Source organism: Lepidochelys kempii, chromosome 2 (genome assembly GCF_965140285.1).
Source record: "Lepidochelys kempii isolate rLepKem1 chromosome 2, rLepKem1.hap1, whole genome shotgun sequence".
NCBI lineage: Eukaryota > Metazoa > Chordata > Testudines > Cheloniidae > Lepidochelys > Lepidochelys kempii.
Window position 1 is genome coordinate 218,224,875 of NC_136381.1, and position 24,305 is coordinate 218,249,179.

At 40.0% G+C, this 24,305-nt stretch overlaps 1 protein-coding gene across 3 annotated transcripts in view; it reads left to right on the forward strand.

Annotated features, from left to right (window-relative positions):
• The window catches only part of THSD7A (thrombospondin type 1 domain containing 7A), a 437,061-nt gene that overhangs the window by 381,775 nt on the left and 30,981 nt on the right, over positions 1-24,305 (forward strand). For all 3 annotated transcript variants that reach the window (XM_073333830.2, XM_073333834.2, XM_073333832.2), the window contains 6 exons: positions 2,016-2,194; positions 9,932-10,065; positions 13,363-13,516; positions 14,711-14,852; positions 15,798-15,913; positions 21,630-21,747. In XM_073333830.2, coding sequence (XP_073189931.1) covers positions 2,016-2,194; positions 9,932-10,065; positions 13,363-13,516; positions 14,711-14,852; positions 15,798-15,913; positions 21,630-21,747 — 843 coding nt within the window. The remainder of the gene's footprint in view (positions 1-2,015; positions 2,195-9,931; positions 10,066-13,362; positions 13,517-14,710; positions 14,853-15,797; positions 15,914-21,629; positions 21,748-24,305) is intronic.

The window sequence follows — 24,305 nt, forward strand, 5'->3', positions numbered from 1 at the left end:
CTCAGAGTTTACATTTTTAAAGAGTTGCTAACATCACAGTTGATGAAGATGATAGGTTATCAGCATGTGGAGGTGGACAAAAAAGCAAAGAAACTGCTAGGATGCAAAAGGAACAGGAGGGAAATTAATACTGAAATATTATAATGCAATTATGTATATAAATAGCATACTCTTGCTTGGAATATTGTGTGCAGTTCTGGTCACTCTTATCCAGACCCAAACTGGAAATGAAATAAGTAGTGTTTTGTTTGGTTAGTCTTTTGTCCACAAGCTAGGCTCCACCTACAAGACAAGCTAAAATGAATGTCACTCACAGTAGATTATCCAGTTGCTCAAAGTGTGATCATGAGCATGATCTGCTTGGCAGTTGAGGCTTGGCTTCCCCTCACTGGGTTTGGATGCACCCATGGGCAGAGGTGGAATAAAGCACATGGCCCCCAGAATCATGTGACAGGACATCAGAATCTAAGCTTTTCTTTGGTCATGGTTGTAAGAAAACTTGAAAACATGACATAAGTGTGACCAATGTAATGATGTCTACCTGGGTCTCACAGAATCCTCTTGAAGCAGGAAGAGAAGATGATGCCACACCAGTCACCAGAACAGGCCAAGCCCCTTCTGCTCTGGTGGGACTCAAATGTCCCATAAGTTCCACTGTTCCCCTCTGGCATTTTAGCTCCATAGGTCAAACTGCAAACAAAGTAAGTGTATCTCAAGTGCTACTCAACTGTAGTGTCAAAATGAATTTTTTGCACATTTCATCATAAGAAGAAAGTCCCTCTCCTTTCTTATGTGCTTTGATGAGCAGTGAAATAGATAAGTGTTGACATTTCAATTATCATTAGGCACCTGAGTTAGCATCCTATAGAGATGAATGAGACAGTCCACACCTCTTAGAGTTAGTATTTCAGGCTCTCTACAAATTCAGGCTGCCATCACTGTGTCCGTGTACCTCGAAAATACTGTTTGCTTCCTCAGAACCATAATGGCTACAGATATTTAATTTAATGAAAGATGAAATTTTGGAGAACAAGATAGAAGCCTTAAAAAAAAAAAAGAGGAGGGAGTGCCAAATTGTTGACCTAACATGACCCAATGCCATTCAAGCCTCTCTTTTATCTTAAAAGGATATAACAGAAATAGAATGGGGTTCAGAGAGGAAGAATGAAAATTATTAGAGGTCTGGAAAGACTTCTATATGAAAAGATATTGAAAAGCTTAGGATTGTTTAGAGTAATAAAAGGAGACAATATAGGTGCAGACAAAATAATGAATAGTATAGAGAAGGTAAGTCCTCACTAATAATATATAAATAAGGAGACATTCAAAAAAACTAAAAGACAATAAATGTAAAACTGTGACCAGCCTGCTCTGCCAATGGTACGAGAATTATCTCACTTACAATACATAAGTGATTCATTTTCCAACTGCATCTCATCATTTGATTAATTTGTTGGTTTTTCAACTGTATGTAAAGTTATTTTCATTAAAAAGTCTACATTTGCCAAGTTATTACATGTGGTACCTAAGATACTACCATAACTTTTCCACATATGCATTTTAGGGGATATTCCATATGCATTCAGGACATCTCTAGTCCAGTTTGTTAGACTGTTAACATACATATAACCACAGCAGACTTGTTTGATACAACTATGTAACTCATCTGAGTGGCAGGATTTTTTAACACATCTATCATTTCTGCAGCCTGAGAATAATGCAGCAAGTGTCAATTACACTCTAGCAGCTGTTAAAAAGTCAGATTGTGGAAATCTGGTGAGAACAAATTCTAATCAGATAATATTGAGGATGCTCAGCTGTTATTTTAACACAATCAATAGGGGCGTGTCAATTTCCTGCAGAATTTAATTTAGCCCATATGATAAAGAAATCTCTGCATTCACCCACTTCTATCAAGTCAAACTTTGGATACTTTAAACAAACGAGACTGAGGCTTCAGAGAGAAGTGGCAGAGCAACATGCTGAAGAGATTTTGCTTTTATTTCCATTCTCAGGTTACATCGAGGAAGCCTGCATTATTCCATGCCCCTCAGACTGCAAGCTCAGTGAATGGTCCAACTGGTCTCGCTGTAGTAAATCCTGTGGGAGTGGGGTAAAGGTTAGATCTAAATGGCTCCGTGAAAAACCCTACAATGGTGGAAGACCCTGCCCCAAGCTGGATCATGTCAATCAGGTAAATCCAGTTACTTTTCTTTGCTGATATATTCGTTTATTTCTGTGTGGACAAATTATTACATATATAAACTCAGTGAAGAATCGTTCCCTTCTAAGTACTTCACATGCTTTTTGAATTGAATAATATGTACTGGCACTGGTGGAAGACCAAAATTATATGCAAAATTAAGGTTAGGGCTTTTTTCTCTGTGGATTTTTTAAAAAAAAAATCTGGGCAATATGCTGTATTACAAAGGCAAAACTTACAAGGCCAATTCTTCCAGACCTTGCATGCCATCAACTGCAGACACTCATCACCTTGCAAGATCAGCTCTTCAGCAGTATGTTTAAGAGAAAGAGATAAAGCTCTCAGTATACAGAGAGAGAGGTTGAACTACACAGTAACAGGAAAAAGGAAAAGGAGTACTTGTGGCACCTTAGAGACTAACCAATTTATTTGAGCTGTAGCTCACGAAAGCTCATGCTCAAATAAATTGGTTAGTCTCTAAGGTGCCACAAGTACTCCTTTTCTTTTTGCGAATACAGACTAACACGGCTGTTCCTCTGAAACCTGACAGTAACAGGAAATTCCCCTCCTTAATTCAAACACTGCCATACATTACAGATAAAGTGCATGCAAAGCAAGCAGCCCATGAAGAACACCAATTCATTCTGCTCAGTCTCCTCCTCCTCCATTTGAATACATCATCATCACGAGAACTGTGCACTGAAGCAGATATTTTGGTATAGTATTAATATCTGGAGCTAAATATTAAAAAATATTGCTGGTTCTTCACGAAAGAGGAAATTGCTCTCCACTGTAAAAATATCTTGGGACCCAGACTCCTGGTCAGACTGATATGTGCTGTAATTCTGGGCCTGAAAAAGAAAATAATCAAACACCCCCCCCCCCAAAAAAAAACCCCTTTAGAGGTTCTGGTGTCAATCCTCTGGCCCTGCCTTTCTTTCTTGTAGGTACTCCATGCAATCAGTGAAATCACTGTGTAGGCCCATCCTCCTTTCCACTGCCTCCCCCCATCGCCACCACAAAAAACAAATGAAACAAAATCAAAACAAAACACCAGAAACATTCAAAGTATCCTCAGTGTGATCCTTGTGTCCTCCTTAGCATCCTATCGCCAAAATTGGCATCCAAGTGGTTTTTGGCCTTCCAGGTGCAGTTGTTTTAAGAAAGATTGAGACTGAAACTTGAACATCTAACTGCCTGGGTGTTAGAATCCTTCCCAGGGCAGCAGTCAGCCAAATTGATCCTGGGGATGCCTCATTAGGGTCTCACGGAACTGTATGTGTCTGGATACAAAACACTGACACAAAGCAGGAAGCTCTCAACAGAAGTTTTTTTTAAAAAAAAGTTCTGGCCTTGCCAGGCATGTAAGACCTGCTGCATGTAAAGTTGTTTGGTTGGGCAGTTTTTAGTAGTAAAAACTGCCTTTTCAGGTTCCTTGTCTCTCTTCAGGTTTGATTTATATTCATCTCACATTTGGATTTAATTTGCATTTGTGGATAGCATGTTAAATGGCCCCATATTCATCTCCATAAATATTCAGAGGGGAAAAAAAATCTGGCCATTCATATTCGAATAAGGTACATGTTATTAGTTCCATCTTATTGACATTTTGTCAGCACAGAATGAAATGGTGTGTTGATTTAATGTTTCTACTTAAGGGGATATAATTAGTTCTAGAAAGAAAGTGTTTAAACTATAGCTAATAAATTATGTTTAGAATCCACTTGAACACAAAATACAAGTTTCAATGAAGGCTGTGTTGGTTTTGAGGAGTATATTAAAACTGTTTGAAATTACAGAAAATACATTATAATAGGAACAAATTATAGTTTATGAAAAAAATCTCTTCCTGCTTGTAATATTCATGTGGCACAATATTTCATAATAAGTTCTTCAGGATGTCAGAGGTGAAGTTACTATATTTGTATTAGAAAACTCAGTTTGTTTTTTATATAGCACTGCTGCCCTCTACTGGTATATAACCTAGTATCTTATTTGCTGCAGCTTTATAGCTGCCAAAAATTCAAATACTAAATGACTATAATAAAGATAAAATTGAAGTCTGATATTGCATGGGGAAGAGGCTGTGCCATCCATAAAGCTGAGAGTTTGTATCCCTTAATATTAAATACACTTCACTTAAATCCTTAAGTGTGGAAATCCCATAAACTCAACCTGTGCCAATGACCAAACAGCTGCCCAGGGATGTTTAATTAATCCACACCTGATCCACAGCTCAAAGAAAATCAACAGAGCAAACTAGTACATTGCCATATCAATACTTCAGAATGAAAGGCATAGCCACTTGTAAATAATATTTTGTAATATAAAATATACGGGTCAGATTTTGCCATTGTTACCCACCGGTGTTCTGGGGAGAGGGCACAGAGGACCATGATACAGTTGGAGATGATTCAGGAAGAATTTGCACCGTGATCTCCCAGAAAACATACCCATAGCTACACCACCCTTGAGGAGAATGTGGCACGCTCAGTTCTTCATGCCAGATTCCAACCCTCAACACCCATTCTTTCAAGTAGCTGGCACACACAGGGTTGTGACTGGAGAGACAGGGCCTGGACTCCACACCCATGTTGCAAGGTGGGGGAAGGACACCTTGCTCTCTTCCATCAGGCACGTCCAAGCAGGAACTGATCACAATCTGGCCTTTAATCTAAACCTATTTTCATTAATAAATAATGTTATTTTCTAATTTAAATTATTTGCAAATATATCCATACATGCCAACTGTCCCATTTAAGGGCAAATGTAATAAAACCATTAATTGTTTTTCTGCTCTCTCCATCCTAAAGTATCTCATTTGGGGCTAAAAGGTGTGTCCCTATTTCTTTTTCCTTTCATATCCTTATTTATGACTTTCACATATTGGCAGAGGTGTATGCACAGCAAAGTCTTTCCTGGAGAAAAGTTTCAGAGTAGCAGCCGTGTTAGTCTGTATTCGCAAAAAGAAAAGGAGTACTTGTGGCACCTTAGAAACTAACAAATTTATTTGAGCATAAGCTTTTGTGAACTACAGCTCACTTCATTGGATGCATTCAGTGGAAAATACAGTGGGGAGATTTACATACATAGAGAACATGAAACAATGGGTGTTACCATACACACTGTAACCAGAGTGATCACTTAAGGTGAGCTAATACCAGCAGGAGAGCGGGGGGGTGGGTGGAATAAAGCCTTTTGTAGTGATAATCAATGTGGGCCATTTCCAGCAGTCGACAAGAACATCTGAGGAATGGGGGGGGGGGAGAGAGAGGAATAAACATGGGGAAATAGTTTTACTTTGTGTAATGACCCATCCACCCCCAGTCTTTATTCATGCCTAACTTAATTGTATCCAGTTTGCAAATTAATTCCAATTCAGCAGTCTCTCATTGGAGTCTGTTTTTGAAGGTTTTTTTTTCAAGAATTGCAACTTTTAGGGCTGTAATCGAGTGACCAAAGAGATTGAAGTGTTCTCCAACTGGTTTTTGAATGTTATAATTCTTGACGTCTGATTTGTGTCCATTTATTCTTTTATATAGAGACTGTTCAGTTTGACCAATGTACATGGCAGAGGGGCATTGCTGGCACATGATGGCATATATCACATTGGTAGATGTGCAGGTGAACGAGCCTCTGATAGTGTGGCTGATGTGATTAGACCCTATGATGGTGTCCCCTGAATAGATATGTGGACACAGTTGGCAATGGGCTTTGTTGCAAGGATAGGTTCCTGGGTTAGTGGTTCTGTTGTGTGGTGTGTGGTTGCTGGTGAGTATTTGCTTCAGGTTGGGGGCTGCCTGTAAGCAAAGACTGGCCTGTCTCCTAAGATCTGTGAGAGTGATGGGTCGTCCTTCAGGATAGGTTGTAGATCCTTGATGATGTGTTGGAGAGTGGCTAGTGGCGTTCTGTTATTTTCTTTGTTGGGCTGTCCTGTAGTAGGTGACTTCTGGGTACTCTTCTGGCTCTGTCAATCTGTTTCTTCACTTCAGCAGGTGGGTATTGTAGTTGTAAGAATGCTTGATAGAGATCTTGTAGATGTTTGTCTCTGTCTGAGGGGTTGGAGCAAATGCGGTTGTATCGTAGAGCTTGGCTGTAGAAGATGGATCGTGTGGTGTGGTCTGGATGAAAGCTGGAGGCATGTAGGTAGGAATAGCGGAAAGTAGGTTTCTGGTATAGGGTGGTGTTTATGTGACCATCGCTTATTAGCACTATAGTGTCCAGGAAGTGGTTCTCTTGTGTGGACTGGACCAGGCTGAGGTTGATGGTGGGATGGAAATTGTTGAAATCATGGTGAAATTCCTCAAGGGCTTCTTTTCCATGGGTCCAGATGATGAAGATGTCATCAATGTAGCACAAATAGAGTAGGGGCATTAGGGGACGAGAGCTGAGGAAGCGTTGTTCTAAGTCAGCCATAAAAATGTTGGCATACTGTGGGGCCATGAGGGTACATAGCAGTGCCGCTGATTTGAAGATATACTTTGTCCCCAAATGTAAAATAGTTATGGGTGAGGACAAAGTCACAAAGTTCAGCCACCAGGTTTGCCGTGACATTATCGGGGATTCTGTTCCTGACGGCTTGTAGTCCATCTTTGAATGGAATGTTGGTGTAGAGGGCTTCTACATCCATAGTGGCCAGGATGATGTTTTCAGAAAGATTACCAATGGATTGTAGAAAAGTGTGATATATGGATAAGCAAATATCTTAAATTAACTGTGAAGCAGGAAATTCTTGAAATTAACTTTTGAAGATTTATTCTCTTTTCCCTAAGCATCTATAGTTAATAAAATGATCTGCACTGCTATAATGAAGGTTTGCAAGTGATAATACTGGATCCAATTCATTGAAAAATTGTCTCTATGGCTATGAGAGAGTTTCTGCTAAAGGGGCAGATCCCAGTTTCCTGGGGAAAATAACATCTACCTTTTCTTTGGCTTCAGGGATTCTCTGCCTCCCCACCTACCTAGGCAGGCATGGAGTCCATGACTATGTCGAGCTCTAAGTGTTTGCTATCAGTGACAGTCACATAAATGCCAATAATATTGAGAGAATTGCAATAACACCTGGGGCGCAGGCATGGGCTCTGTCTTGGCTGATAGGTGCATTGCTGCCAACAGCTAGAGAGTGCCATACTGAGATTTTCCTTTAGATTGCCTAGTAATGTTGGCTCTACCTAGCTGATAGCAGATATAGCAGACAACTAGAGAAGAGCTTTTCATGGTAACTGCTTTCAAATACTGGGCACAAACTTAGGACAGGCTAAAAAGACTTTAAAAATGTGTGAAGGATGAGATCTTTGTCACGTTCTTCACCTTTATACCTGTAACCCTTCTGCCCGTCAGAGTTGGCAGCAACAAGGGCCGGGTTCAATATCTAGGGGATCCATTCCAATAACACAATGCAAACCGGCTCGAGCCCCCACCCAGTGACCTGGGACAAATATATACCACTCCCGCTGGGCGCCTCCAAGTGGCAATACTTCCCCTCTCGCAAGCACATAGTCTGAGTGTAGCAAAAAGCCTTTTAATAACAGAGAGAAACAATGTGGCATTATGTTGAGGAAACACCACCAACAGGATTCATAACATAACCCATGAGCAAAAAACCCACCCCAAGCAAATTGGGGCATGCCTCTTTCCCTTTGGTTCTTGAGTCCAGCAACCCCAAATCACCCAAAGTCCCAAAAGTCCAATGACCCAAAAGTCTCTGTCCCTGGTCAGGGCAGCCCCAGAGTTCGAAAGTTTATCTGTGGAGCTTTACCTTCCAACCTGGGTGGAGATGGGACAGGGGTACATGATCTGAAGCTGACCGCCCCACAGCTCCATAGGCCTCCGCTACGCTCCACCAGCCGCCCCACAAACTCCTTCGCTCAGCTCCGCGGCCCAAAAGCAGCTCCCGCCATCCCACGAACTGCTCCACCAGCCTGTCTACAAGGCACTCCAGCCGTCCCAAAAACTGCTGCACAATATATCTTCAGGCTCCCCCACTACTTAACACAACGCTCAGTGATTTCAGCTCTTAGTCAGTTCAGCTCTTTGGTGAATTCAGCTTGTAGTAGGGGAGCCTCAGTGCTGGTGCACTATTAGCCCAAAGTGAGCTCAGCAGCCTGTAACTAGACTCCTAATGGAATCAAAATTAGCTCTGATATTCCACAGTAAGGCCCTCACCAAGAGGCCCATGCCATCAAGTATTAATACTTGTCCCCAGCCTCTCTCCGTTCACAGAGTTTTAAAACCCATGACCCTTGCCTAGCGAGTGCTACTTAGTTGATGGTGAGTCCCTCCATCATAACAAAAGGCCAAGTACAGTTCCAAGCACAGTTCCCATAATCAGCGTAACAACAATTTATTCTTCCTGCCCCAGTAACAGAGACACTGGGGATCCCACAGCAGCCAAAGTGAACATTTGGGCAGCTATGGCCTCATTCTAGGCGGGGTGGGTGTGCCTATGCAAATGAGATTGACCCCTGAAGTTCTTTTCCACAACTTGCCTCACCACCAGATGTCAGGGTGGAGCTCATCCTGACACTGCTTACATCCCCATCCCACACTACCTGGCAGTACAATATTGATAATATATAAAACACAGTCTTCCATCCAAACCCACTCATGAATTTCTTCAGTCTTGGAGAAATTGAACTCCCCAGCCTGTAAAGAATTGATACCCATGGAAGGCAGAGAATAAAATAGTTTAACCATGTGTTATGAACAATGTGAGGGAGAAATGAGCATATTTGCACTAGTCTCCATCAAGGTGGTGTGCAAAAGAATCATTTTTTCTTACATTATGACTTCTTGCAGAATGTGTTGTTAGAGATACAAGAGGGAAAGCTATGTCTTATCTGGCCTAAGTGATGAGGCTTTCTGCTTGGTAGAGAGCATAGAGGATTGTTTTTAACCAATGAAGCTCTAAATGTACACCATTCAAATATCTGTGTTTCGCTCACTAACTAGTGTTTCTATTTATCTTTGGCTGTTCCCTTGGGTTCATGGCAAATACCTGTTCCAGGCTCAGGTAAGAGTCTCTAAAATAGATACATAACCTTATAATGTGCTTCCTGACCAAGTTCTATAATGTATGCACTGTTTGGACTTTTCTGTAATTGTTCTTTAAAAAGATATATGTGATAGTACATAGGATGCCATTTTTAATGTACCTCAGATATTCTGTATAAAACATTCCAATCTTCACATGATATAATAACTTTAAGACTTCACAGTTAAAAATAGTTCAAATTAAGGGGCCAGATTATGCTCTGATTTACATTGGTGTAATTTAGGGAGTGATACCATTAGAATCAGCCCTCCCCAAACATCCACAACTAATAATATTAGGTGGGGGAGTGTAGAGTATAAAAGGAAAGACAGGAGCAGGTTGGCAAATGGACAGTACAAGCTGGCTTCCCTATTAGAGCAAAGTTAAGGCTGTTGTGTGGGTTCTCTGGTGTATATTAGTGGTAATGGTAAAGTGCATGCATACTGGTGCAAAAGAGAGTTTATACTGTTAAGGATTTAACTTTTCATTTCCTTGCTTTGGTATCAGGTGTTTTATGTCTGTTGTAACAGCAACTGCTTCACAACCTACTTGTATTGAGATTAAATATATTTGTTATCTTTACAAAATAACAATAATGTTGTGTGTCGCTGCTATGTCAGAACGACAGTTCCTGCATACTTATCATGCTTGCATACTGTGTGCCACAAACTTACACTCTGTGTGGTTTCCAGGTATATGAGGTGGTCCCATGCCACAGCGACTGCAGCCAGTACATATGGGTTACAGAACCCTGGAGCATCTGCAAAGTGACCAATGTTGACTTAAAGGAGAACTGTGGAGAAGGTGTGCAAACCAGGAAAGTGAGGTAAACAATGTAATCCTTCTCTTGAAAAAACAAAACCAGAAACCCTCACCTTTAAATTATGATGGGATTAAAGAAGCAAAATTCTACAGAAGAGTATTTTGACAAAGGCATTTTCACAAAAGTTTGTGTACGGAATGTTAGACCAAAACCTCAGCTGGTGTAAATCTGTGTAGATTGAACTCAGTGGACCTAAACCAGTTTACACCAGTTTAGGATTTAGCCCTTTGTTCTATTTTTTAAAAAAACATTTATTATACTTTATAAAAATAAAACTGTAATTTACATTTATATAGTTCCTTTCAAAGGCCAGGACAATCCCCAAGGTCTTTATAAATTTAATATAGATATCAATTCTCACTTATCAGTAAAGTGCAACCACCTCTGGGGTGAAACATGGCAACCCATTTTACAGTGCACAGCAATACTGCACAACAGTTTGGTGCAAAAGGTGAAAGGTGCCATATCCAACTGAAAACACAATGAATTCAGATATTCAGAATGTAATCACCCCAGTTGGAATTTGGCCAGGGCTTGTGGTTAATAGCCCTGTTTATGAAAAGTGCTGAGAGAACTTTACCACAGGTGGTCAGTGCCTCAGACTTGCTTCTCAGCCCAAAGACAGATTAATGTACTGTGGGGAGTCTTATGTTAGCATTAGCGGTGCTTCTTCTATTTCTGAGTTTTATACATAAGTAAAAAGAACTCTATAGCAGTGTAATAAGAACAGTAGGAATAGTTATATGTCCACAGTTCTTATTGGAAGGATAAAGAAAAGCTATGTAAGTCCTTAACCATATTTTAAATTTGGAATGTATTTGGGCCTAGAAAGCTCTAAACATAAAAGTAATGGGTGAAAATCTCTGCTCCGTATTAAATTGACCCAGCATCAGAGCAGAGAATTTGGCCCTATATCTGGTGTGGTTTTCAACACCTTTTTGTTACCCTGGTATCCTCTAGGTCTGCTAAATCAGCCAGTGTGAACACTGGATTTGAAGTGCCAGTGTTCCAACATGGTTGTAATATTTCTGACACACTACAATAGAACACACTCCTGACAACAAATTCATAGACATTATCTGAGTCTGGAAAGTAATCACCTCCAGAGGAGGAACAATTCTGCTCGGAAGCTGACTGTACCATGATTACAGCATGATTTTTATGGAATTAAATAGTTTGATAGTTTCAGTATAAATTCACATGAAGAAGGATATATTTTTAATTGTTTAGTTGAATTTAGATCTGGTAAAAGGTACCAGATTTACAATGCAGAGATTGAAACCCTGTGCCCACAGAGCACATTCAGCACAGGATTCAGCACATTGTGCAAGAGTCTCGGGACTGTCCCTTTAATTAACTCAAATAATTCACTGAGCTTCTCCGGGCAGCTCTTTTCTGATCAAATATTTTGAGTTAATCAGTCCCACTTCTGAAAAGGAAAGAAAAATCATTTTTAAAAAATATGCATATTTGTTAATACCAAAACCTTCTTGCAGTTGTTGAACACTTGTAGTACAATGAAGTTGAAAAACTGAGCTGTCTGGAATAGTTAAACTGAAAGCCAAGTCGTACATTGCAATTCTGTGTCAGACTCAGCCTGGTTCAGAATGCTGACTTTTTCCCCTTTAGTTAAAAAAAAAAAAAAAAAGTTAGGTACATTCTCTCCCCGCCCCCCATTCTGTAAATGTAAAACTGTGTAAAGAGTGAATTTAGTAAAACAAGTCCAGAAATCTCATTCCAATATTTGCTGAATCTGATCCAAGCATCCTGTCTACTGATCAACTTACACCTCTACTCAAAGACTTGCTTAAGAGAAGTCTTGTATGGTAATGTACATAGCAAGAAGTGCAGTGTTGATTATATATTATTCTCTAAGGCTACCTATAGAGCAATACACAATTAAAGAAGTTATCTCTGTCTGCATGGTAGAATGACAAGCCATAAAATGAATTCAGTCTACAGGACCCATTTGAGGGCCAGATACATTAATTGCCAAAGGTTCTCTTTAATGTACCACAAATACTGTAGCAGTTGCTAGATTTGACAAGATTATGTTTAAAACAGAAGCATTCCTTGAACTTAACAATATATTTGAAGGTCGGATTTTTAGTTTTCGCTTGTCACAAATGTTAAAGTGCATAATTTACTCTGATATGACAGCAACCAAAATAGATATTGGAAGTCCCGCCAAGAGTTTATTCTTTTTTTAAAAAAGCTGTAAGTACTGGTGATGGTGGTGGTGATGCTTTATGCTCTGTCCAGAGGTACATAGATTTTGACACTACCATCAAAGCTAGAGAAGAAAATCTATTATTTATGCCAAAGAAAGGAATTTCAGCCCTTTGGGATGAACACAAAAATAACTGCCTTCCTTTTTGCCATCCATATACTAACTCTCATTGGATAACTAATTCCATCAAACAGATTTTTGCAGATACAGCATCTCTGTTGGTTGTGTTCATTTAAAATAATCTCATTTTAAAAATGTTTTCAGACTGACAGCATGAGATCTTCAGGTATACAGGAATTGGTAATATAATGCAATGGTATCGTTATAAAATATTGCAGAGAAAGTGAAAGTTTAACCGTCGCATTGGCTCTTCCCCTACTATGTTGCGAATCAACTCCAAGCAACGTTAATTGACCCTTGCTATGCCCCCTATTCTGGCAGCAGCTGTGAGGGCTGGGAAGAGTAGACCTGTTTAAATTGAAAATTCTTTAGAACAAGGATTGTGTTCCATCTTGGCTGTAAAGCATTGAGAACAATAGAGCCCCGATCTTGATGGGGCCTCTGGATGCTAATGTAAGCAAAGCTAAAGGCTTTGAAGATATCAGAAAAAAAAAGGCATGTAACTGAAGAAACAATTCCAAACGGTTAGAATTTGGAAGGAGATTTACAAATATTAACAGAATTATCCTCATAACTCTCAGAGGTAAGAAGGTGTGCAATTCCAATTTACTGGTGGGTAAAATGATGCAGAGAATCTGTGCACATTCACTCAGCAAGGCAGCAGCTGTGCAGGATTAGAACTCAGGAGCTTCTCACTCCTAGGTAGCCCTGAGCTTCAACCGATATGCAGCAGAAAAATACTGGGGATATTTTGACGTTTTCAAATTCTCATCCGTATTTTATAGTTCATTATTTATTTGGATTATATCAAAAATGTTCTAGATTTTTCTATTTGTATATTGCTTGTGGTCAAACTGCTAAAATGCCACATTATGTTAGTGTAAGGGATGCAGTTACTGTAGGAAATCCATGGCAAATATGTTTTTATCTATAGCCTTATATTTTTCCAGATGCATGCAAAACACCATGGATGGTCCTTCTGACACTGTTGAGGACTACCTGTGTGACCCTGAAGAGATGCCTCTTGGTGCTAGAAGATGCACATTGCCATGCCCTGAAGACTGTGTTATGTCTGAATGGGGCCAGTGGTCTAGATGTTCCTTGGTAGGAAACATGTTAACAACTTGACATTTAAGGTTTCAAGACTATTTTATTTAAAGAAAGTAAGCCTCAAGTTACTATGCAGAGATGCTACACTTAACAGTAGACACACATGCAAATGATTATAAGTTCCTATCAACTGCATTACTGGCAACAGCAGATTGTCAACCATCCCATCAAGAGGGCAGCGTGTCAGCAGTTCTTCATTAAAAGCAGTTGCTCAAGAAATCACCTCTTAATGTTGACGCTTTCATGAGCTATTGCCCTCCATTTTTAGGGAAGGTTAATTTTGGATGAGCCAGCTTTGGTAATATTTAAAGACCCCACAGTTCTTAGATCCTGTTCAATCTGGCTTTATCTCTCTCTGTAAAAACACAGTAGGGGCAGGACTACACTAAAACGCTGCAGTGGCCCAGCTACACTGATGCAGCTATGCTGCTGAGGTGCTTCAGTGAAGATGCTACCTTCACCAAAGGGAGAATTTCTCCCATTGGTGTAGGTACTCCACCTCTGCGAGAGGCGGGTAGCTATGTCAGTGGGAAATGTGCTGTATCACAGTGGGTTAGATCGGTATAATTATGTCAGAGATGTGGCATTTACATACCCCGAGTGACGTGGTAATACCGATGTAAGTTTATAGTGTAGACTTAGCCTGGGTGTTCTTTAATGAGATAATTATCTGTGAAGAGCAAAAAGATGCGGGTAAAAGACTTAGGTGAAATTAAAGATAGCTTAATCCATCAGCCCTGTGTTTTTTGGCTGTCTGGAGTCTCAGGTGAGAAAGCAAAGCCAGTGAGGCTAAAAATGGGGTTCTCAATTTCAGAAGCTTGGGGACTTAGGGTTTTTTCCTCAGCATCTGAGTCAGTGCACTGCAGATTTTGGAGAGACAGCTCATAATCTGGAAATTCAGATGCTCAGTTGCTTTAAGGCAGTATCAATGAAATGTGAACTAGATAGGGAATTATTAAGGCATTACCAAGGGAATTCGGTATTATTAATTCCTAGGTATTATTACTAAGATAAAATAGGAAACTAAATCCTCCCATAAAATAACAAGGAAACAGTCCCTTCTAGGCAAAGTATAATGTCATTGTTTTACATTAGCATTTTGTAAAAAGGATGCTTACAAGGCTATTATGTTTGTAGGTAGAGAGACTGAATATATCAAAAATAATTGTTTCTGTTTTCCTTTTCAAGCCCTGCAATGGAAGTAACGTGCGTGAAAGGTCAGCGGAGCCTCTAAGACAACCTGATGAAGGAAAGGCTTGTCCTGCTTCCACTGAGACAGAACCTTGCAGTCTGAACAAAAACTGTTACCACTATGATTACAATGTGACAGGTATTAGCGTCCTTAAAATCTAATAACAGGCTGTAAAAATATAAGAGCTCTGCCTATTTTCACAATTTAGTTCTACATACAGCTAAAAATTAATGTATGAGTCAAGTTTGCCCAGTTAGCACCTGGCTTTAAACCAGGGCTCATGGTCCTTTACTTCTGATCCAAAAGAAGTACTAGAGGAATCCCTTTCACTCAGTCTTGCTAAAGTTGCTCTCAGCAGGTAGTAAAGAAGAGCTGGTTTGGCTATGCTACAGCTGCTTCCCTTAGAGTTGAAGTTTTGGCCTTCCAGAAGCCCCTACCCCTCCCTGCAACTAACTATAACCCTCTGTCTGCCACCATATCCAAGGTGTTTCTCTTGTTAGTGAGGCCCTCTCTGTTTGTAGTGAAACTGTGTTAATAGTGAAGGGGGGTTGTGTGTAAGAAGAAATAAAATACCTATAAGAGGCATTCATTGTACTCAAAGTATAGGTCTTTCTGGTTTCCTGTGTTATGTAATATGGTTTGTACAGTCTGTAGTGAAAATAGAGTGAAACTGTTTGATGATTCAGAGAAAATGCTCTTGAGGAACTGTGTAATTTGAGACTCATATGATTTCTATAGCCCTAGAAAGCCTATTTCTCTGGCCATTATGGGGTGTGTGTGTGTGTGTGTGTGTGTGTGTGTGTGTGTGTGTGTGTGTGTGTGTGTGTGTGTGACTTGCCCCAAAAAAATCCAGATAAACACAATATTTGACTTTTCAGAAATACATCATGTCACTGGGTACCTAACTATGGTTATTTCCAATATGTCTCGCTAATGGGTTCCATGAGCTTTTCGAATGTGTAAAAATTGATTCTGAGGGTTATTTTTAGGCTGTTTGAATTAAATGTATTATTCAAGTAATCAAAGCTTCATCAGAAATCAGTTTCATTGGCATCCTGTCCTGATGGTCTCGTTTATTTCCAGACTGGAGTACATGTCAGCTCAGCGAGAAGGCAGTTTGTGGTAATGGCATCAAAACAAGAATGCTAGATTGTGTTCGCAGTGATGGCAAATCAGTTGACCTGAAGTATTGTGAAGTGGTGAGTGGGAGGCTCTTTTCCTTTTGTGACTAAACTCTTCCTAATAGCTTTAATTCATGCTGAGCTAGCTGACCTGTGCTGCATGTAACCCATCGCCAACAGATGTTTCTTAACATTATTCATGGACTGCTAAGTACCCCTTGAAATGAGGCTGTGTCATCACCTGTGATTTCTTCATAAAATTTCCTCTGATAGCTTATGTGTGCACCCACAAAGGGGTGCTGATGATTATATCCTGAAAGAAATGATTTGGGAACAATAAGCAATCATGGCGAATAAAGGTAATAGATCTTAATCAGAATGCAAATCATTCCAATTTGATGTGATTTCTGTGTAGTACCTTGGACAGCTGCCGATATCAATCATTTATTCAGTGTGTTGCTAACCGTGTGTCATGTGCCATTCTGCAGCCAGGCTGAGTGCTAGCTTCTTGTACCCAGCTGTGTAAGATGAGAAACATCCAAGCTGTGTGAAAAATTTGCTGCATTAACAAGGAAATGGAACTTCTTACATAAGCATGTTCAGTGGGAGTAATATTCAGCAGATGGATCACCTTAATTTTATGTAACTGTTTCATGAATCCGTTTTTAAACGACTGCTCAAGGCAGATAATACTATTGCTTTTGTCATTTCATGGGTCTGTTAAAGGAGACTGTATCTAGTAATGAGTGATACTGTACAGATCATGCCATGAAGGACTATGGGGAAGAATACACCAAGGTTTGCATTACAGAGAAATCTTCCTAGTTGTTCCAATGGAAAGTGGATGAAATTGCCTCAGCCCCCAAACAGAACAGACATTAAATCACCTGAAAGCAGGAGACTAGAATCACATCCACAGAGACCATGTGCCCTCCACAATAGCTCAATTTTATCAGCATCCTTTCCCCCCTCTCCAATGGACTTCCCTTGCCGACAGCTGCTTCTCAGGACTCGTCGTTAAGAGGGAGGGTTGCCAGTGCTGGAGGGAGCTATGAAAAGGTAATATATACTGAGCAGTGTTACATTTGAGAGAAATTCTGCCAGGCTGGTGCTGTTGTTACCCGGGGTTCTTTCAACCCAAAGCTCTTGGTAACTTTTACTCTGTGCGAGGTGGTGTCAGGAAATAAATCAGGGGAGACACGGCTGTCCGACCGATAGATGGCTGGCACAAACGGGATAACACAAGAGTGCTTTCACTTAAAGCTAAACTTTACTTAGTCTCAAGCACTTATACAGCCATCCGCAACAGGTTAGTAAAACACCTCCAACCCTTGATAATTACCAAAGCTGAGTGTGGCTCTCGAGTGACACAGCGGCAGGCTTCTGGTCGCCAAATCTTCCATCTGCCGGTGGGGACTGCAAGATGTATCCAGAGGAGAGTCCAAAAAGAGTCCAACTACCTCAAACTTTCCCCCCTTATTTATACATTAGACATGTCCCTTAAAGAAAACTTGTTACAAGCAGTTTCAGTGGTCCAGCAAAAGGTTCCTTCTGATTATCAATTAACCAGGTGTGGGTTTTTCCAGAGTTTGCAGCCTTGAGGCCCCCAATAGACATTTCTGGGGCACATTCTGCTCTTCTAAAATGCATGTATCAGCCACTTCAACACAATTCTTATCAGGAAGGACGGGGGGTCAAGCTGCCCTCTCTGTGCCACCCAAAGACCCCCCTCCCCTCCTGCCTTGCTTAAGCTAAGCCTGCTGACTTTGCCAATTTACAGCCTTCTGTCTTGGTTGCTTTTAGCAATAAGCCATAGTGGTTTCAGGCACTTTACTGGTTTTCCAAAGTCTCCCCGTACACTGTTTGTGTCCCTCCTGATCTGCCCACTCCTCTCCCAACTCACTCAATGCCCATGTGGAACTCTGAACCCAAAGGTTCTGAGCAAAGGATGCTGCAGTGGAGGCCACTAACATATCCTCTCTTCTGAGCACACAAGGTTTTCCTCTGCATATGGATCTTGGGAGTATGATCAGCCCTATTAATATGACCATTTACATTCTAAAGTCTCAGGGCAAAAAGTCAGCCCTTGGATGCCTGCCAGCAAACTCCACAGAATTTAATAGGAGCTGTTTGTGCATTAGAAGACAGAATTTGGTGCTTAAGCTATTTTTAGGAGATTACCATATTGATTATTATATAATGAGACATTGTATAAGTTATGGTCTGTCCATGTGAACATGTCAACAGAATGAATGCCTTTCATGAAACAATAAGTAAAAATGGATTTCTTTCTCCGTAAAGCTGTAGTAGTTCATCCCATATATTAGTGATTTATTATGTATCTACAAACTGTGAATTTGGGCAGTATACAGGGCAAATTATTGTTACTTTGTAAATAGAGATCTCATTGGAGAAGCCTTGAGCAGCTTTTCCCTAATTAAGGGGTGGGTGTTTGGCTGGTTGGACAGTGAGGACAACCAGTGGAACAACTATTTCAAAAACATCTGGCCTTGAGTGGCTAGCCAGACAGAAGCCCTGGCAGCCACACCACCATTTACCAGTGACCGCAGCAATACAGTCCTACTTTGGGAGGACAACATACGCTCTACCATTTTTGCCACCCAAAGCAGGGAAAAAAACCCAAACCTGTCACTGCCAAATTGCTGCTGTGGACTGCAGGAGAGAGAGAAGCTGCCGCCAAATTGCTGCCGCGGCCAGCGGAACGCAGAAGCTGCCGCCGAATTGCCGCCACCGCGGAAACTCTGTTGCCCCTTTCTGACTGCCGCCCCAAGCACCTGCTTGGAACGCAGGTGCCTGGAGCCGGCCCTGCATACAATGATCCACTAGGTTTTTAATTCAAGACCACAGAGGGTATTCGCGTAGTCTGCATATACAAAGCCCTGATACATGACCAGTCTTACCATTCAGGCCCTTCTATTTGTTATGTTTTATGAAGAAGTGGCACATCAAGGTCAGTGACTAATCCAATAACTGTAGCATAAGACCTGTTTACCTGATTAACAAGAAAGCCAAGCTGTTGGAATCTTAAAAGACCTTTCATTCTGGGGGAGTGAAGGTGAATTATGTGAACTTCCATGTCATCAGAAGAAGTGGGATTTAAGAAATGACAGACTTTTCTATGTACTATGCACTTTTTGCTAATCTGATTAAAAGTGTTCTCTTTATATTTTTATAATGTGTACTATATGCATTGTAGTAAACCCTTTTTAATCTCATTTCCTTTAAGTATGTGTGGTGTGGTGGTGCATAACAAACAGAAAGACACCTGTGTCTAACTAATATTACAGACTCATTAGTTATACAAAACTCATTCTATGTTCATTTACAGATACATCAAAATTGGTCACTGTCATTGTTTTTACTTAAGGTAGATGCAGAGAACAGAGATCAGAATAGCCATCCCTAATCTGAATTTTTAATAAGTAGAGATATTATCAGCCAAAATGTTATGGCTACATATAATTACATTATCCAAGAGAACAATAAAACCTTATCTTACACTCTGCAGAGCTATCATCATTATATTCAGATGCAAGCTTACGCCCAGTAAAATTCTAAAATTCCATCCTGATGCTATACCAGTAGTTACTGTCCTAATGCGGTCTGTATGATTTGACATTAGTTTCAGTCAATCGGCTAAAGAAGTTATCCAATCATCCTGATTACTGCCAGGATAAATCAATTTCCAGAGCTTTTTTCCAAATTGTATATTTCTGTGTAAACTCTCAGGGAACATTAATAGTGGATCACTTGGTCGCTGTCTGTTGTAAAATTAGCACATCACGGAACTCTTCCTGCCATTTCCTTGGGCTCTTTAAAATTCAAATCACCTAATTCACGACGTCTCCCCCACCTCACCCTCTGCAAATACCTGTGAGTTTATTGTTACTCATTTACTTGCATTTACAAATCTGGAGACAAGCATTTTGTCTGTATCGGACAGCAAGCTTCACTACTTTATTAGTACACACTCTGTTGGTCAGCCTTACATGATAAATCTCCAGCCGAGGGTAGACAAAGGTCTCTTGTTGAGTAACAAATATACTTGCAGACATGCAAGTGTGTGTCTATGAACACAAAGTAACACAATTTGCAGAGGACGCTTGTCTGGCAGTCTGCTGCCCCCTGCCAGGTATAGCCAAGAATACAGAATGCTTAACTTTTACATATTCAGCACAACTTCAGTATTTGAAAATTACTAATCAGAAACCACCTATTATCCAACAGAAGGCTGTGACCATTGGAATTTCCAGATGAGGGAAGTTTGTATATTTTTCCAAATGCTTAGCCAGCCACAGTTTCCAGGGCCAGGAAGCTCAGAGGGACTTCTTATACCAGAGAAAAGGGAGAGGAACAATGGATAAATAGGAGAGAGTTGGGGTCCTGATTACAGTGAACTATAATGCATTTCAGCACACCAGGCTTGGGGAAGCCAGCCAGCACTCTGTAATCTGGGCTGTGACTCTCTCCTGTTCACCCTTTGCTTCCCTCTTGGGCTTCTCTTTTTCCAGCTGCTGAAGTCCTGCTGAGCACGCCAGCCTCGGGGAAGCCAGCCAGTTCTCTGTAATTGCATGGAGTCGGCTCTGTGGGCTTTGAAGTCTATGCTCAGAAGAGCTGACCCTGAGAGCAGACTTCCAAGCCTATTGGCTAGTTTCCTGATTATCCAACCCTTGATTATCAAAGGCTTTCAGGTGTCCCCTGAGAGCTTCGGGTAATCAAGGTTACTCTGTACAACAGAGAAAAACCAGGAATTCATTGGTTGATCCATAAAACAGAACAGAGGTCTCCTACCTCATTTGTCTCAGTAAATGACACTGCAAATGTAAGTCTAATACTGCCAGTATATCAGGGTCAGAAAGCTACCATATGTGCAGTATATCTATGGAGTACTCATTAATGGGCCTAAGTGCTGGTCTGTACTAGGTTTGAGTGGGAAAGAGTATTTTTATTTCCATTTGAAATCTAATTACTGGTTTTATGTTCTTATCCTTTGCAGTCATTTTTGTAATGTGTTTCAAGTTGTCTAGGTATCTTAGAAAGAGATTCTGTATGTTTTTTAATCATATAGCTTCAGATGGATAGATCCCTATCTGCAGCCTTCTGGTCACTAAGGCCCAGATCCGCAAAGGTATTTAGGCTCTTAACTTCCATTGATTTAAATGAAAGTTAGGCTCCTAAATATCTTTGCGGATCTGGACCTGAAAGACATAGATTAAATTCAATCCACTGCATAAAGGAAAGAACTTGTCACAACTGGAAGTTGCAGACCTGTTTTAAGTTCATATGATTTCCTATCAGATTCCACATCTGCTCCCTATGCTGGACCTGTCCCTTTCACTAATGTTGGAGCTTTGTAGGATGTGTACTATGCCCTAAATTCTGTCTGTCTGTCTAGTCCTCCATAATACTGCTTCCTTTTTATTTTAATTTTGACAAATCTATAAATTAAAATTACAGAGCTGTATTCCTCCATCTTTGGGCCCTGATTCAGGAAATCACCTCTGTTTTTGAAGTGTGTTTAAGCACATGCTTAAATCCCCCTGGCGAAAATGGGATTTAAGCATTTGCTTAGGAGTTAAGCACAAGCTTAAGTGCTCTTCTGAATTGGGGCCCTAGTGAGGCTAATATATTCTTGATTTTTCTTTCTCTTTAATAATTATTAAATCTTTAATCAAATGTGATTAGCTCAAATTCACCCTGTTCTCAGTAGTATAGGCTAGACTAGTGGGACAGACCACACTTCACATGCTGACAGTTGTGTCTCCTCTTTTAGCTTGGCTTGGAGAAGACGTGGCAGATGAATACCTCCTGTGTGGTGGAATGTCCTTTGAACTGTCAGCTTTCTGACTGGTCTCCATGGTCTGAGTGTTCCCAAACATGTGGCCTTACAGGTTAGTCTGTTCTTGGAATATCTTTATGGCTGAGCATTTTTTAAAAATCCAACACAACTAATAACCTGCCAGGAATTTGAAGAGTAGTTGATTAGAGAGAGAATGATAGGGGGCCTAAGTCTGGTTTTCCTTTTCCAGGCAAATAGTAGGCTTCATTGAGGTATACGTGGTTAAAGTGAAAAGGATTTGGCCCACACTGGAAAAAAAATTCTGACTCAATAAATAGATATGAGATATGACAAATGATACATGACTTTGCCAGAGGAGATTGACCATACTGGGCATATTAAACATAGATGTCCCAGCAATGGGAGATTTAGCTTTACAACTCTCATTAATATTATTGAGATAAGAAAATCTAAATCATAATACATGGCTCTTGAAAGTTTAACCCACCATAATAACAGTCATCACATACTTCCTCTTTTTTTATACACAGAAAATAGGAGATTTTGCTTTCGAAGAGCTAATATTTTAATTTTATTTTTATATAGAATATAAACACATAAGGAAACAAATCACATATAGATACATGCACAAGATGGAAATAGCATATAAATAAAATACAATGTCCATTATTTGTAAAACCTGGAAAACAAAACAAAAAACAAACAAACCTGAACCCAAAGAGGTCAAGCAGGGCATCAATTATTAAAGTGACTAAATAGATAAATAAGTGATAACATAACCTATGAGTATTGGGGACTAATATATACTAAACTGCAAAAGTATGCAATAGTGAGACCAGACATGCTCATATTTTTTCCTTAGTTTCTATTAAACAGAGTCATTTTTTTCCATTAATGGAGTAGTAGAGAGCTCACTAAGCCAATCTGTATGTGTGAGGGAGGAATTGCAGATTTACATTTTCTAAAATTATCTCTTTTGGCCTCTAAAATAGTTACTGCATCCACTTCTTAATGTTAACTGGTAATACCAACTCCTCCAGCACCCCTCAAATATATAAGCTTGTAGAAAGAACGATAGCAACACTTAAAACGTTTTTGAGAGAGTACTGACCGTGGCATTCCAGAACACCTCCATTTCTGACAGATGTGTGAAAGGTCGGCATGTGGCCATTAGCATCTCCAACATTAATTGTGCGTTACCAATCTAGCCTTAAATGAACATTGTGGAGTGCAGTAGTACTTTTTAATATCTTTTTCTGGAAGAGTTGCAAGGATAAAGAACTTGAAGTATCTTTCACATTAAGCCAGATATCCCCTCAGGTTTCTGTTCTGATAGTAAGGCTAAATTCTTTTCCCCATTTTTCTTTGAGACTGAGATTGAGAGCATAATGCAAACCTTAAGCCACCTATAAATAATTCCTCCAAGGTTTTGTTTCCATGTGTCTTAACATGTTCTTCTAGAAGTGAGAGAGTTGAAACAGACCAATTGTCCCCTATCCTTGCATGAATCCTTGAGCATAGCTGCTGAAAGAAGGAATTGTGAGACAGCAGTAGCTGATATTTGTTACATACGTAATCTAAGGAGAACAGTCTATCATCTTGTATTATATCCTTAATTTTTGTTAATCCTTTTTCTCTCCCAATTGTCTTAAGCATGGAGTTGGCCTTGATCCTGAGGCATACGTTATCCCATAGTGGTACAAGAGGAGAATTAGTAAGATCGGATGCTGTAATCATCTTAATGTGTTGCAGGATGCATTGTGCAGATGCAAAGATTGGATTTTTTCTTAAGGGTATGGGAAGCCTCTTAAGATATGTAAAAGAAGAGAGAGGGAAGCAAATGGCATAGCTAAACTTTCTTCAATCTCAAACCAGGTTGGTTTGTATACCGAGCTACTGGAAGGGAACCACCTTACAACAGGCCAAATTTGGAATGCTAGATAATGTAGGTACAAATCTGGCAACCACATAGTTGCCCAGGATGTGACAAGTGATGCCATTTTTTATCCCATATAAATTGCATCATAGGCCCATTTATTTGAGCAAAAAGCAAGGGAGAGGCTTTGAAAGGCAATAGGCTAATGATATAAATCAGTCTTGGGCAGATATTCATTTTGGATATTTCTGTTCTCCTCAGTAAGGGTAGAGGGCGGAGACCCTACCTCTCTACATCCCTGGGCATTTCTTTTAATATGTAGTCCATATTTATAGAAACATATTTGGGAAGATGAGGACAAATGTTAACACCTAAATTAGTTATTTCTTTGCATATTTGAAATGCAAATCACCAGCATTAAAAGATTTTTTTTAAAAGTGGGGGATTAGGTTGAAACTATTCTTCTTCCATTCATGTCTGAATATTGCAGTATGTAGATTAGTGGTATGTTATTACTAGGGGGAAATAATTTTGTTATTATTTATTTGTATTGAAGTAGCACCTAGTCAGGAATCAGAACCCCATTGTGCTAGGCACTGTACTCACATAGAACAAAAAGATGGTATGTACTCCAAAGAGCTTATAATGTAAGTATAAAAAACATACATTTAACATTATTACAAAAATTTCCTGATAACATAGTTAATAATTTTCTACTGTGGTATTTAATTATTTTAAAGTATTTCTATTTTGCTCATCACCACAGTGTCTGA